At 46.3% G+C, this 16,162-nt stretch overlaps 1 protein-coding gene across 7 annotated transcripts in view; it reads left to right on the forward strand.

The window, feature by feature from the left end:
* LOC139383135 (protein-tyrosine sulfotransferase 1-like) overlaps window positions 1–16,162 on the forward strand; it is a 70,672-nt gene that overhangs the window by 42,426 nt on the left and 12,084 nt on the right. For all 7 annotated transcript variants that reach the window (XR_011628700.1, XR_011628701.1, XM_071127490.1 and 4 more), the window contains exon 3: window positions 1,853–2,051. Coding sequence is in view for 5 of the 7 variants with exons in the window: in XM_071127490.1 (XP_070983591.1) it covers window positions 1,853–2,051 (199 nt within the window). In the remaining 2 variants the exon portion in view is untranslated. The remainder of the gene's footprint in view (window positions 1–1,852; window positions 2,052–16,162) is intronic.

A 16,162-nucleotide genomic window follows, 5' to 3' on the forward strand; every position in this document is an offset into this window, starting at 1 on the left:
CGGTCAAACATCTTGGCACTTCATCTCTTCACGTCGTCTATAAACGGTCAAACATCTTGGCACGTCATCCATAAACGGTCAAACATCTTAACACTTCATCTATAAACGGTCAAACATCTTGGCACTTCATCCATAAACGGTCAAACATCTTGGCACTTCATCCATAAACGGTCAAACATCTTGGCACTTCATCCATAAACGGTCAAACATCTTGGCACTTCATCTCTTCACGTCGTCTATAAACGGTCAAACATCTTAACACTTCATCCATAAACGGTCAAACATCTTGGCACTTCATCTCTTCACGTCGTCTATAAACGGTCAAACATCTTGGCACGTCATCCATAAACGGTCAAACATCTTAACACTTCATCTATAAACGGTCAAACATCTTGGCACTTCATCCATAAACGGTCAAACATCTTGGCACTTCATCCATAAACGGTCAAACATCTTGGCACTTCATCCATAAACGGTCAAACATCTTGGCGCTTCATCCATAAACAGTCAAACATCTTGGCACTTCATCTATAAACGGTCAAACATCTTGGCACTTCATCCATAAACGGTCAAACATCTTGGCACTTCATCCATAAACGGTCAAACATCTTGGCACTTCATCCATAAACGGTCAAACATCTTGGCACTTCATCCATAAACGGTCAAACATCTTGGCACTTCATCCATAAACGGTCAAACATCTTGGCACTTCATCTATAAACGGTCAAACATCTTGGCACTTCATCTATAAACGGTCAAACATCTTGGCACTTCATCCATAAACGGTCAAACATCTTGGCACTTCATCCATAAACGGTCAAACATCTTGGCACTTCATGTCATCCACAAATGGTCAACTTTCTTACTTTCCTGAAAACAAAGACTGGGATCCAGACGTGCAGTTTGCCCCCCTCCCCCGCTTATTAAATATTTCAGAAATGATTAATAATTTAACCCAGAGTAGATTGAGGTAATGGTTGATTCATTTTTAATATCGCTCCTCCGAATCTGTCAGTCATTGGGGAAAGGCCCAGTACCACTCAGCGAAGCTCTGTAATGCTGACCTAATGTCCTAATGTCTTGTCTCCGTGCTCATATAAAGGGACACATGGGATACATGGAGACAGACATACATGGGGACAGGGGCGTGATCTGATACAGTGAGAGACAAACCCATATCTCTATGGAGGGGCCATTCATTCAACCCATTAACTGTGAAGCCTGGAGCTGGAGAGAGGCTGTAGCTTAGGGGCCATCTTTAATTGTGTACCATGACCCAGTTAGAGTCAATTAGTTTGCAGTTAGCTGCCTGCAGTAACAAGGGCTGGTCACTGGTCCACTGCTAAAACCACACTATCAAGGAATAATGTTGAACCATTCCTTAATCAGGAGGATAGAGTTGTGGTCGGATTTACCAAATGGAGGGCGAGGGAGAGCTCCGTACGCATCTCTGTGTGTGGAGTACAAGTGCTCTAGAATTGTTTTCCCTCTGGTTGCACATTTAACATGTTGATAGAGATACTGTTGCTATCAAGGAATAATGTTGAACCCTTCCTTAACAATGCTAACATCATGCCATCCACGTGTCTGACCATGGTGCTGTTCAACTAGCAGTGCCATAGAGGATGCTGGTGTGTGTTCATCTGATCAATTTCAAAAGCAGCCTGTCTTCCTATATTGCTAGAGGTCATCAGGGAAGTGGGTTTCCATCTCATTACTCTCACTAATCCAATTATAAGCGAGTACCAGTATGTCAAGCAAGGATGCCTTGAATGATGCTAGCTAGTCAATGGTCTCCTGGGGAGAGGAATGCTAACTGTGGTGTTTTCTGTCTCTCTCTCTCTCTCTGCAGGGTGGAGAGGTCTACAGACCAGGTGATCAAGCCGGTCAACGTGGAGGCCTTATCCAAGTGGGTGGGCAAGATCCCTGCGGACGTACTGAGAGACATGCCCGTCATCGCCCCCATGTTGTCCCGTCTGGGGTACGACCCCCACGCCAACCCTCCCAACTACGGCCGGCCAGACCCCAAGGTCCTTGACAACACCAGGAGGGTGAGTTGGGAAAATATGGACAGGGACACACGTCACCCCAAAACACAGTATCCTCTGAAGCAGAAAACAGATCTAAGGACTGTCTTTCTCTTTAATTAGATTACCTGTCCAATCAACGTCCTCTAGTTAAATTACCTGTCCAATCTCTGACTCTCATTTAAATGACCTGTCCAATCTCTGACTCTCATTTAAATGACCTGTCCAATCTCTGACTCTCATTTAAATTACCGGTGAATTAATTAATGTATTCAAACGAATGAATTCCCAGCATCTGTTTGAATTCAGTGATCATATCCAAATGAATCCATCCTCCACGTCTATCAGACGGACCTGTATCTGCACTTCTATTGTAAGTAATACGTTCTACATCGCTACACTCACTCACCTAGCCAGCCATCATTGGTGCTGGACGAGCACATGGCCATCTGTTTCTGGAGCAGAATGTTGTATTAATACTATTTCTACGAGGAGCCCTCTCTCAAGCCTCCTAGATGTCATATCTCTGATCCTGTGACACATATTCAATCTTTCGCAGTTATTTTTTGTTTCTCTGGTTCAGGATTTAAACTGATACATTCCAGTACTGTAGGCCCCAGAAGACCTTTGACCTGTGTGTGTTGAAAAGAGATCAGCTTTATTTGTTGTGTGATCTTAACGCGGCTTCGTGTAAACGTTCATCTGATTAGCATCTCTCCGTCGACAGGTTCGCATGTGATCTCTAATCCTCACCTCCACCCTGTTTGGCTTCAGTTCCAGGTTCTATACTGTCTTTTAAAATATAAATATTTGTACATCAGTGGAGGCTCCTCAGGAGGAAGGAGAGGAACATCCTCCTCAGTCATAAAAATACAAATTATTATTTTTAGATAAAACTATACTAAATATATTCACGCCACCAAATAATTGATTAAAAACACACTGTTTTGCAATGAAGTTCTACAGTAGCCTCAACAGCACTCTGTAGGGTAGCACCATGGTGTAGCCAGAGGACAGCTAGCTTCCGTCTTCCTCTTCAATACAGAACCTAGTAGCCTCAACTAGGTTCTCACCCCCTTCCATAGACTTACACAGTAATTATGACAACTTCCAATGGATGTCCTTCAGCCTGTCGGAGCTCTTGCAGCGTGAACTGACATGTTGTCCACCCAATCATAGGATCAGAGAATGAGTCTCGTACTCGTGCATACAGTGTGGTGAGTAGTTGACTCAAAGACAATAGTTGAACAGTTTTGAACAAATCAATTTCTTTAAAAATGAATGAGAAGTGAGAGAGCTAGCTAGCTATATTTCGTTGTATTTGTTGTTCACTAAGCTAGCTGGTTTAGCCTACTCAAGCACCCGGCTCAAACAGAGAGGGATGATATATGTTAGCTAGCTGGCTAAGGCTAACCAACAGAGAGGGATGATATGTTAGCTAGCTGGCTAAGGCTATCCAACAGAGAGGGATGATATGTTAGCTAGCTGGCTAAGGCTATCCAACAGAGAGGGATGATATGTTAGCTAGCTGGCGAAGGCTATCCAACAGAGAGGGATGATATGTTAGCTAGCTGGCTAAGTCTATCCAACAGAGAGGAATGATACGTTAGCTACAGTGCCTTGCGAAAGTATTCGGCCCCCTTGAACTTTGCGACCTTTTGCCACATTTCAGGCTTCAAACATAAAGATATAAAACTGTATTTTTTTTGTGAAGAATCAAAAACAAGTGGGACACAATCATGAAGTGGAACGACATTTATTGGATATTTCAAATTTTTTTAACAAATCAAAAACTGAAAAATTGGGCGTGCAAAATTATACAGCCCCCTTAAGTTAATACTTTGTAGCGCCACCTTTTGCTGCGATTACAGCTGTAAGTCGCTTGGGGTATGTCTCTATCAGTTTTGCACATCGAGAGACTGACATTTTTTCCCATTCCTCCTTGCAAAACAGCTCGAGCTCAGTGAGGTTTTGATGGAGAGCATTTGTGAACAGCAGTTTTCAGTTCTTTCCACAGATTCTCGATTGGATTCAGGTCTGGACTTTGACTTGGCCATTCTAACACCTGGATATGTTTATTTTTGAACCATTCCATTGTAGATTTTGCTTTATGTTTTGGATCATTGTCTTGTTGGAAGACAAATCTCCGTCCCAGTCTCAGGTCTTTTGCAGACTCCATCAGGTTTTCTTCCAGAATGGTCCTGTATTTGGCTCCATCCATCTTCCCATCAATTTTAACCATCTTCCCTGTCCCTGCTGAAGAAAAGCAGGCCCAAACCATGATGCTGCCACCACCATGTTTGACAGTGGGGATAATGTGTTCAGGGTGATGAGCTGTGTTGCTTTTACGCCAAACATAACGTTTTGCATTGTTGCCAAAAAGTTCAATTTTGGTTTCATTTGACCAGAGCACCTTCTTCCACATGTTTGGTGTGTCCCAGGTGGCTTGTGGCAAACTTTAAACTACACTTTTTATGGATATCTTTAAGAAATGGCTTTCTTCTTGCCACTTCCATAAAGGCCAGATTTGTGCAATATACGACTGATTGTTGTCCTATGGACAGAGTCTCCCACCTCAGCTGTAGATCTCTGCAGTTCATCCAGAGTGATCATGGGCCTCTTGGCTGCATCTCGGATCAGTCTTCTCTTTGTATGAGCTGAAAGTTTAGAGGGACGGTCAGGTCTTGGTAGATTTGCAGTGGTCTGATACTCCTTCCATTTCAATATTATCGCTTGCACAGTGCTCCTTGGGATGTTTAAAGCTTGGGAAATCTTTTTGTATCCAAATCCGGCTTTAAACTTCTTCACAACAGTATCTCGGACCTGCCTGGTGTGTTCCTTGTTCTTCATGATGCTCTCTGCGCTTTTAACGGACCTCTGAGACTATCACAGTGCAGGTGAATTTATACGGAGACATGATTACACACAGGTGGATTGTATTTATCATCATTAGTCATTTAGGTCAACATTGGATCATTCAGAGATCCTCACTGAACTTCTGGAGAGAGTTTGCTGCACTGAAAATAAAGGGGCTGAATAATTTTGCACGCCCAATCTTTCAGTTTTTGATTTGTTCAAAAAGAAAATATGTTGTTCCACTTCATGATTGTGTCCCACTTGTTGTTGATTCTTCACAAAAAAATACAGTTTTCTGTCTTTATGTTTGAAGCCTGAAATGTGGCAAAAGGTCGCAAAGTTCAAGAGGGCCGAATACTTTCGCAAGGCACTGTAATGTTTGGAGGGAGATGCTTGGGGGAGGGATGTTTGGAGGGAGATGGGTGGGGAGGGTAGTTTGGGGGAGGGATGTTTGGAGGGAGATGGTTGGGGGGTTAGTTTTGGGGAGGGATTTTTTATTTTACCTTTATTTAACTTGGCAAGTCAGTTAAGATCAAATTCTTATTTTCAATGACGGCCCAGGGGCAGAACGACAGATTTGTACCTTGTCAGCTCGGGGGTTTGAACTTGCAACCTTCCGGTTACTAGTCCAACGCTCTAACCACTAGGCTACCCTAGTCGAGGGAGATGGGTTGGGGGGCTAGTTTGGGGGAGAGATGTTTGGAGGGAGATGGGTGGGGGGTAGTTTTGGGGAGGGATGTTTGGAGGGAGATGGGTGGGGGGGGGGTAGTTTTGGGGAGGGATGTTTGGAGGGAGGCAGATATATAGCAGACCACCTGGCTGTTAGAACGTTCTCATTCTCTGTATATTCAATTCATCTGGGGCCAATTCTTCTTCCTAAACATCTACCACACACACACACGCACACGCACACGCAGAGCTCTACAGTATAAACCTTCACCTTTTGCATGAGGCACTCTGTCATTTTGACTAATGGTGCAGATGAACTACCCTTCATTAACCTCGGCTGCAGCATCCCAAGCACCAGCCTCTTTATTCTGGTGCCCTAGTTTGGTGCCCTAGTTTGGTGCCCTAGTTTGGACCACAGCCCCTCCAGTGTATTTTTTTATTGATATTAAATGTTTTATTTTAACCTTTTATTTGCACTAGGCAAGTCAGTTTAAGAACAAATACTTATTTTTTTACAATGACGGCCTCCTGTGGGGACGGGGGCCTGGGATTAAAAATAAACAAACATACAGGACAAAACACACATCACGACAACAGAGACACAGCATGACAGCAACACACGACAACACAGCAAGGCAGCAACACACGACAACACAGCAAGGCAGCAACACACGACAACAACATGGTAGCAACACACGACAACACAGCAAGGCAGCAACACACGACAACAACATGGTAGCAACACACGACAACACAGCAAGGCAGCAACACACGACAACAACATGGTAGCAACACACGACAACACAGCAAGGCAGCAACACACGACAACAACATGGTAGCAACACACGACAACAACATGGCAGCAACACACGACAACAACATGGTAGCAACACGCGACAACAACATGGCAGCAACACACGACAACAACATGGCAGCAACAAGCGACAACAACATGGCAGCAACACACGACAACAACATGGCAGCAACACGCGACAACAACATGGTAGCAACACATGACAACAACATGGAGGCAACACACAACAACAACATGGCAGCAACACATGACAACAACATGGTAGCAACACGCGACAACAACATGGTAGCAACACGCGACAACAACATGGTAGCAACACGCGACAACAACATGGTAGCAACACGCGACAACAACATGGTAGCAACACGCGACAACACAGCATGGTAGCAACACACGACAACAACATGGTAGAAACACGCGACAACAACATGGTAGCAACACGCGACAACAACATGGCAGCAAACACGACAACAACATGGTAGCAACACACGGCAACAACATGGCAGCAACACACAACAACAACATGAGAGGAACACACGACAACAACATGGCAGCAACACACGAATACAACATGGTAGGAACACACGAATACAACATGGTAGGAACACGCGACAACAACATGGTAGCAACACACGGCAACAACATGGTAGCAACACACGGCAACAACATGGTAGCAACACACGGCAACAACATGGTAGCAACACACGGCAACAACATGGTAGCAACACACGGCAACAACATGGTAGCAACACACGGCAACAACATGGTAGCAACACACGGCAACAACATGGTAGGAACACACGACAACATCATGGTAGGAACACACGACAACAACATGGCAGCAACACACGGCAACAACATGGTAGGAACTTACGACAACAACATGGCAGCAACACACGACAACAACATGGCAGCAACACACGACAACAACATGGTAGCAACACACGACAACAACATGGTAGCATCACACGACAACAACATGGTAGCAACACACGACAACAACATGGTAGCAACACACGACAACAACATGGCAGCAACACATGACAACAACATGGTAGCAGCAGCAACACATGACAACAACATGGTAGCAGCAACACAACATGGTAGCAACACACGGCAACAACATGGTAGCAACACATGGCAACAACATGGTAGCAGCAGCACAACATGGTAGCAGCAGAACAACATGGTAGCAACACATGACAACAACATGGTAGCAGCAGCACAACATGGTAGCAACACATGACAACAACATGGTAGCTGCAGCACAACATGGTAGCAACACATGACAACAACATGGTAGCAGCAGCACAACATGGTAGCAACACATGACAACAACATGGTAGCAGCAACACAACATGGTAGCAACACATGGCAACAACATGGTAGCAACACATGACAACAACATGGCAGCAACACATGACAACAACATGGCAGCAACACATGACAACAACATGGCAGCAACATGGTAGCAACACATGACAACAACATGGTAGCAACACATGACAACAACATGGTAGCAACACATGACAACAACATGGTAGCAACACATGACAACAACATGGCAGCAACACACGACAACAACATGGTAGCAACACACGACAACAACATGGTAGCAACACACGACAACATGGTAGCAACACACGACAACAACATGGTAGCATCACACGACAACAACATGGTAGCAACACACGACAACAACATGGTAGCAACACACGACAACAACATGGCAGCAACACATGACAACAACATGGTAGCAGCAGCAACACATGACAACAACATGGTAGCAGCAACACAACATGGTAGCAACACACGGCAACAACATGGTAGCAACACATGGCAACAACATGGTAGCAGCAGCACAACATGGTAGCAGCAGAACAACATGGTAGCAACACATGACAACAACATGGTAGCAGCAGCACAACATGGTAGCAACACATGACAACAACATGGTAGCTGCAGCACAACATGGTAGCAACACATGACAACAACATGGTAGCAGCAGCACAACATGGTAGCAACACATGACAACAACATGGTAGCAGCAACACAACATGGTAGCAACACATGGCAACAACATGGTAGCAACACATGACAACAACATGGCAGCAACACATGACAACAACATGGCAGCAACACATGACAACAACATGGCAGCAACATGGTAGCAACACATGACAACAACATGGTAGCAACACATGACAACAACATGGTAGCAACACATGACAACAACATGGTAGCAACACATGACAACAACATGGCAGCAACACACGACAACAACATGGTACGTTATTGGGCACAGACAACAGCACAAAGGGCAAGAAGGTAGCGAGAACAATACATTGCGCGAAGCAGCCACAAATGTCGGTCGCTAGCCGCAGCGGGCTGAAAAGAGGAGCGACCCCAGGGATGATCAACACCATTGTGCTACTTCTGGGGGAATTTCCAGTGGTGGGTGAACGCCTCGGTTAAAAGGGGAGGGATATGATGGAAAGGTTGATGGAGAGAGGGATGGAGAGAGGAGAAAGGGGGAGACAGAGAGAGAGGAGACAGTGAGAGAGGTCTCGAGAGCTTTGGATGAAATTGGACACAGTCACAAGTAATTTAACGTTTCACAAATTGAAGAGGGGGTGTTAATGATTGGTTCCAGGACTAACCCTCTGTCTCTTTGTCTCCACAAAAGTGTGTGTGTGTGTGTGTGTGTGTGTTCACAGACTGCAATTGTATATGTCAGCCTGTGTTTGTGCATTCATGTCATCATCGGTGACATGTGTAAAAGCCTGTGGGAGTGTGTTGACATGTTTTTGTTGGTGTCTCGGAGTGTGTGTGCATACACATTCCCTAGGCCCCGCTCTGTCTCTGGTCTCACCTATATGGTTATAGTTACCATCTCTCCCACACAATAGTGTGTGTGTGTTGGTAGAGCATGGTGCTTGCAACACCAGGGTTGTGGGTTCGATTCCCACCGGGGACCAGTACGAAAACGTATGCACTCACGACTGTAAGTCTCTCTGGATAAGAACATCTGCTAAATGACCCCCCCTCCCAACCCTCCTCTCCTCCCTCCCCTTCCTGCTCTCCTCTGTCTTTCCCCTCCTCCTCTTTCCCCTCCTCACTCTCCTCTTTCCCCTCCTCACTCTCCTCTTTCCCCTCCTCCCTCCCCTTCCTGCTCTCCTCTGTCTTTTCCCTCCTCCTCTTTCCCCTCCTCACTCTCCTCTTTCCCCTCCTCCCTCCCCTTCCTGCTCTCCTCTGTCTTTCCCCTCCTCCTCTTTCCCCTCCTCACTCTCCTCTTTCCCCTCCCCACTCTCCTCTTTCCCCTCCCCACTCTCCTCTTTCCCCTCCCCACTCTCCTCTTTCCCCTCCCCACTCTCCTCTTTCCCCTCCTCACTCTCCTCAATGCTCTCTTGCTTTCCTCCCCTCCATCTCCCCCCACCCCTCCCCGCTCTCCTCCCTCCCTGCTCTGCTACAGTACACTATGTGGATTAACCCCGTAGATCTGTTAGCTCAGACCTGTAGACAAGGGGTTACGCAGGAGAGAGGGGGGGGGGGGCTGCTGCTGCTATCTGTTAGTGGGTGTTTTAGAGAAACATAACAGGTAGTTCAAGAGAGTGAAACTGTGTTATGTGTATCCTGGGTTACCTTGAGAACCATCCAGAAACGGTTCTCCTAGCTCTGTTCTTGTATCGGCGACGTGGGCGGTTCTCTGGCAACGTGTTGCCACGGTAACGGGACATAACTGCACAGCCTGATGTCTTTTTAAGAGAGATGTTGTCATCCCTCTCCTTAGCGACGCCTTGACGCCACCAGTGATCCTCCTCTTCCAAGAGGCTTTAGACAGACGCTCTTCACATTAAATACGCAGCAGTATAGGCTATAGTCACAGACAGACAGACAGACAGGCTATAGTCACAGACAGACAGACAGGCTGTAGTCACAGACAGACAGGCTATAGTCACAGACAGACAGACAGGCTGTAGTCACAGACAGAGAGACAGACAGACAGGCAGGCTATAGTCACAGACAGACAGGCAGGCTATAGTCACAGACAGACAAGCAGGTTGTAGTCACAGAGAGACAGGCAGGCTGTTGTCACAGACAGACAGACAGGCAGGCTGTAGTCACAGACAGACAGGCAGGCTATAGTCACAGACAGACAGGCAGGCTGTAGTCACAGACAGACAGGCAGGCTGTAGTCACAGACAGACAGGCAGGCTGTAGTCACAGACAGACAGGCAGGCTGTAGTCACAGACAGACAGGCAGGCTGTAGTCACAGACAGACAGGCAGGCTGTAGTCACAGACAGACAGGCAGGCTGTAGTCACAGACACACAGACAGGCAGGCTGTAGTCACAGACACACAGACAGGCAGGCTGTAGTCACAGACACACAGACAGACAGGCTGTAGTCACAGACAGACAGGCAGGCTATAGTCACAGACAGACAAGCAGGTTGTAGTCACAGACAGACAGGCAGGCTGTAGTCACAGACAGACAGACAGGCAGGCTGTAGTCACAGACAGACAGGCAGGCTGTAGTCACAGACAGACAGACAGACAGACAGACAGGCTGTAGTCACAGACAGACACTATACTTATTTTCCACCATAATTTGCAAATAAATTCATAAAAAATCCTACAATGTCATTTTCTGGATTTTTTTCCCTCATTTTGTCTGTCATAGTTGAAGTGCACCTATGAAGAGGCCTCTCATCTTTTTAAGTGGGAGAACTTGCACAATTGGTGGCTGACTAAATACTTTTTTGCCCCACTGTATATTAGATGTATGATGTACTATATTAGAAGTATGATGTTCTATATTAGAAGTATGATGTTCTATATTAGAAGTATGATGTTCTATATTAGAAGTATGATGTTCTATATTAGAAGTATGATGTTCTATATTAGAAGTATGATGTTCTATATTAGAAGTATGATGTTCTATATTAGAAGTATGATGTTCTATATTAGAAGTATGATGTACTATATTAGAAGTATGATGTACTATATTAGAAGTATGATGTTATTAGAATTACTGTCAACCTACAATATTGCCATATCATTATAAATACAGTTTATGCGGGTTTTATACACATTTTCTGTAGAAATAGCCTCTAAAATATATGTAAACAAACCGTACATCTTTGGGGGAAAGCTGTGAATGGTATTGTATGATACAATATCAAAACTTGTTGCATTTACAACTTGTCTAAGTCCTATCGTCGACTGATGTCAGTCAGTGTACAGGACTAGGTGACTGTTGAATCCATACCAAATCAAATGTATTTATATAGCCCTTCGTACATCAGCTGATATCTCAAAGTGCTGTACAGAAACCCAGCCTAAAACCCCAAGCAGCAAGCAATGCAGGTGTTGAAGCACGGTAGCTAGGAAAAACTCCCTAGAAAGGCCAAAACCTAGGAAGAAACCTAGAGAGGAACCAGGCTATGAGGGGTGGCCAGTCCTATTCTGGCTGTGCCGGGTGGAGAGGAACCAGGCTATGAGGGGTGGCCAGTCCTATTCTGGCTGTGCCGGGTGGAGATTATAACAGAACATGGCCAGAACAATGTTCATAAATGATAATAATGAAATAATAATAATCACAGTAGTTGTCGAGGGTGCAGCAAGTCAGCACCTCAGGAGTAAATGTCAGTTGGCTTTTCATAGCCGATCATTGAGAGTATCTCTACCACTCCTGCTGTCTCTAGAGAGTTAAAAACAGCAGGTCTGGGACAGGTAGCGCGTCCGGTGAACTGGAGCAACAGCACGGCCAGGTGGCCTGGGGACAGCAAGGAGTCATCATGCCAGGTAGTGCAGAGGCAATGTCCTAGGGCTCAGGTCCTCTGAGAGAGAGAAAGAAAGAGAGAATTAGAGAGAGCATACTTAAATTCACACAGGACACCGGATAAGACAGGAGAAGTACTCCAGATATAACAAACTGACCCTAGCCCCCCGACACATAAACTACTGCAGCATAAATACTGGAGGCTGAGACAGGAGGGGTCAGGAAACACTGTGGCCCCATCCGATAATACCCCCGGACAGGGCCAAACAGGAAGGATATAACCCCACCCACTTTGCCAAAGCACAGCCCCCACACCACTAGAGGGATATCTTCAACCACCAACTTACCATCCTGAGACAAGGCCGAGTATAGCCCACAAAGATCTCCGCCACGGCACAACCCAAGGGGGGGGGCGCCAACCCAGACAGGAAGATCACGTCAGTGACTCAACCCACTCAAGTGATGCACCCCTCCTAGGGATGGCATGGAAGAGCACCAGTAAGCCAGTGACTCAGCCCCTGTAATAGGGTAAGAAGCAGAGAATCCCAGTGGAAAGAGGGGAACCGGCCAGGCAGAGACAGCAAGGGTGGTTCGTTGCTCCAGAGCCTTTCCGTTCACCTTCACACTCCTGGGCCAGACTACACTCAATCATATGACCCACTGAAGAGATGAGTCTTCACTAAAGACTTAAAGGTTGAGACCGAGTCTGCGTCTCTCACATGGGTAGGCAGACCATTCCATAAAAATGGAGCTCTATAGGAGAAAGCCCTGCCTCCAGCTGTTTGCTTAGAAATTCTAGGGACAATTAGGAGGCCTGCGTCTTGTGTGTATGTACAGCAGGACCAAATCGGAAAGATTGGTAGGAGCAAGCCCATGTAATGTTTTGTAGGCTAGCAGTAAAACCTTCAAATCAGCCCTTGCTTTGACAGGAAGCCAGTGTAGAGAGGCTAGCACTGGAGTAATATGATCACATTTTTTGGTTCTAGTCAGGATTCTAGCAGCCGTATTTAGCACTAACTGAAGTTTATTTAATGCTTTATAGCCGGAAAGTAGAGCATTGCAGTAGTCTAACCTAGAAGTGACAAAAGCATGGATAAATTTTTCTGCATCATTTTTGGACAGAAAGTTACGGATTTTTGCAATGTTACGTAGAATAAAAAAAAAGCTGTCCTTGAAACAGTCTTGATATGTTCGTCAGAAGAGAGATCAGGGTCCAGAGTAACGCCAAGGTCCTTCACAGTTTTATTTGAGACGACTGTACAACCATCAAGATTAATTGTCAGATTCAACAGAAGATCTCTTTGTTTCTTGGGACCTAGAACAAGCAGTGGGTTTACATTTACATTCCAGAAGAGTACAGGCCACCCCTCATAGCCTGGTTCCTCTCTAGGTTTCTAATCTCTACCCGGCATTGCCAGAATAGGACAGGCCACCCCTCATAGCCTGGTTCCTCTCTAGGTTTCTAATCTCCACCCGGCACAGCCAGAAGAGGACAGGCCACCCCTCATAGCCTGGTTCCTCTCTAGGTTTCTAATCTCCACCCGGCACAGCCAGAAGAGGACTGGCCACCCCTCAGAGCCTGGTTCCTCTCTAGGTTTCTAATCTCCACCCGGCACAGCCAGAAGAGGACTGGCCACCCCTCAGAGCCTGGTTCCTCTCTAGGTTTCTAATCTCCACCCGGCACAGCCAGAAGAGGACAGGCCACCCCTCATAGCCTGGTTCCTCTCTAGGTTTCTAATCTCCACCCGGCACAGCCAGAAGAGGACAGGCCACCCCTCATAGCCTGGTTCCTCTCTAGGTTTCTAATCTCCACCCGGCACAGCCAGAAGAGGACTGGCCACCCCTCATAGCCTGGTTCCTCTCTAGGTTTCTAATCTCCACCCGGCACAGCCAGAAGAGGACTGGCCACCCCTCATAGCCTGGTTCCTCTCTAGGTTTCTAATCTCCACCCGGCACAGCCAGAAGAGGACTGGCCACCCCTCATAGCCTGGTTCCTCTCTAGGTTTCTAATCTCCACCCGGCACAGCCAGAAGAGGACTGGCCACCCCTCATAGCCTGGTTCCTCTCTAGGTTTATAATCTCCACCCGGCACAGCCAGAAGAGGACTGGCCACCCCTCATAGCCTGGTTCCTCTCTAGGTTTCTAATCTCCACCCGGCACAGCCAGAAGAGGACTGGCCACCCCTCATAGCCTGGTTCCTCTCTAGGTTTCTTCCTAGGCTCTGGCCTTTCTAGGGTTTTTCCTAGCCACCGTGCTTCTACACCTGCATTGCTTGCTGTTTGGTGTTTTAGGCTGGGTTTCTGTACAGCACTTTAAGATATCAGCTGATGTACGAAGGGCTATATAAATACATTTGATTTAGAGTCACAGGACCAGGTGACTGTTGAATCCATAATGGTGGGTTTACATGTAGAGTCACAGGACCAGGTGACTGTTGAATCCATACCGGTGGGTTTACATGTAGAGTTACAGGACCAGGTGACTGTTGAATCCATACTGGTGGGTTTACATGTAGAGTCACAGGACCAGGTGACTGTTGAATCCATACCGGTGGGTTTACATGTAGATTTACAGGACCAGGTGACTGTTGAATCCATACTGGTGGGTTTACATGTAGAGTTACAGGACCAGGTGACTGTTGAATCCATACCGGTGGGTTTACATGTAGAGTTACAGGACCAGGTGACTGTTGAATCCATACCGGTGGGTTTACATGTAGAGTTACAGGACCAGGTGACTGTTGAATCCATACCGGTGGGTTTACATGTAGAGTTACAGGACCAGGTGACTGTTGTATCCATACCGGTGGGTTTACATGTAGAGTTACAGGACCAGGTGACTGTTGAATCCATACTGGTGGGCTTACATGTAGAGTTACAGGACCAGGTGACTGTTGAATCCATACCGGTGGGTTTACATGTAGAGTTACAGGACCAGGTGACTGTTGTATCCATACCGGTGGGTTTACATGTAGAGTTACAGGACCAGGTGACTGTTGAATCCATACTGGTGGGTATGTAGAGTTACAGGACCAGGTGACTGTTGAATCCATACCGGTGGGTTTACATGTAGAGTTACAGGACCAGGTGACTGTTGTATCCATACCGGTGGGTTTACATGTAGAGTTACAGGACCAGGTGACTGTTGAATCCATACTGGTGGGTATGTAGAGTTACAGGACCAGGTGACTGTTGAATCCATACCGGTGGGTTTACATGTAGAGTTACAGGACCAGGTGACTGTTGAATCCATACTGGTGGGTTTACATGTAGAGTTACAGGACCAGGTGACTGTTGAATCCATACCGGTGGGTTTACATGTAGAGTTACAGGACCAGGTGACTGTTGTATCCATACTGGTGGGTTTACAGGACCAGGTGACTGTTGTATCCATACCAGTGGGTTTACATGTAGAGTTACAGGACCAGGTGACTGTTGAATCCATACCGGTGGGTTTACATGTAGAGTTACAGGACCAGGTGACTGTTGAATCCATACTGGTGGGTTTACATGTAGAGTTACAGGACCAGGTGACTGTTGAATCCATACCGGTGGGTTTACATGTAGAGTTACAGGACCAGGTGACTGTTGAATCCATACTGGTGGGCTTACATGTAGAGTTACAGGACCAGGTGACTGTTGTATCCATACTGGTGGGTTTACAGGACCAGGTGACTGTTGTATCCATACCAGTGGGTTTACATGTAGAGTTACAGGACCAGGTGACTGTTGAATCCATACCGGTGGGTTTACATGTAGAGTTACAGGACCAGGTGACTGTTGAATCCATACCGGTGGGTTTACATGTAGAGTTACAGGACCAGGTGACTGTTGAATCCATACCGGTGGGTTTACATGTATTGTTACAGGACCAGGTGACTGTTGAATCCATACCGGTGGGTTTACATGTAGAGTTACAGGACCAGGTGACTGTTGAATCCATACTGGTGGGTATTTAGAGTTACAGCCTCTTCCCCCCCCTCGGTTAATGTTGCATCTGGATGTTAACTGTCG

Source organism: Oncorhynchus clarkii, chromosome 24 (genome assembly GCF_045791955.1).
Source record: "Oncorhynchus clarkii lewisi isolate Uvic-CL-2024 chromosome 24, UVic_Ocla_1.0, whole genome shotgun sequence".
Lineage (NCBI taxonomy): Eukaryota > Metazoa > Chordata > Actinopteri > Salmoniformes > Salmonidae > Oncorhynchus > Oncorhynchus clarkii.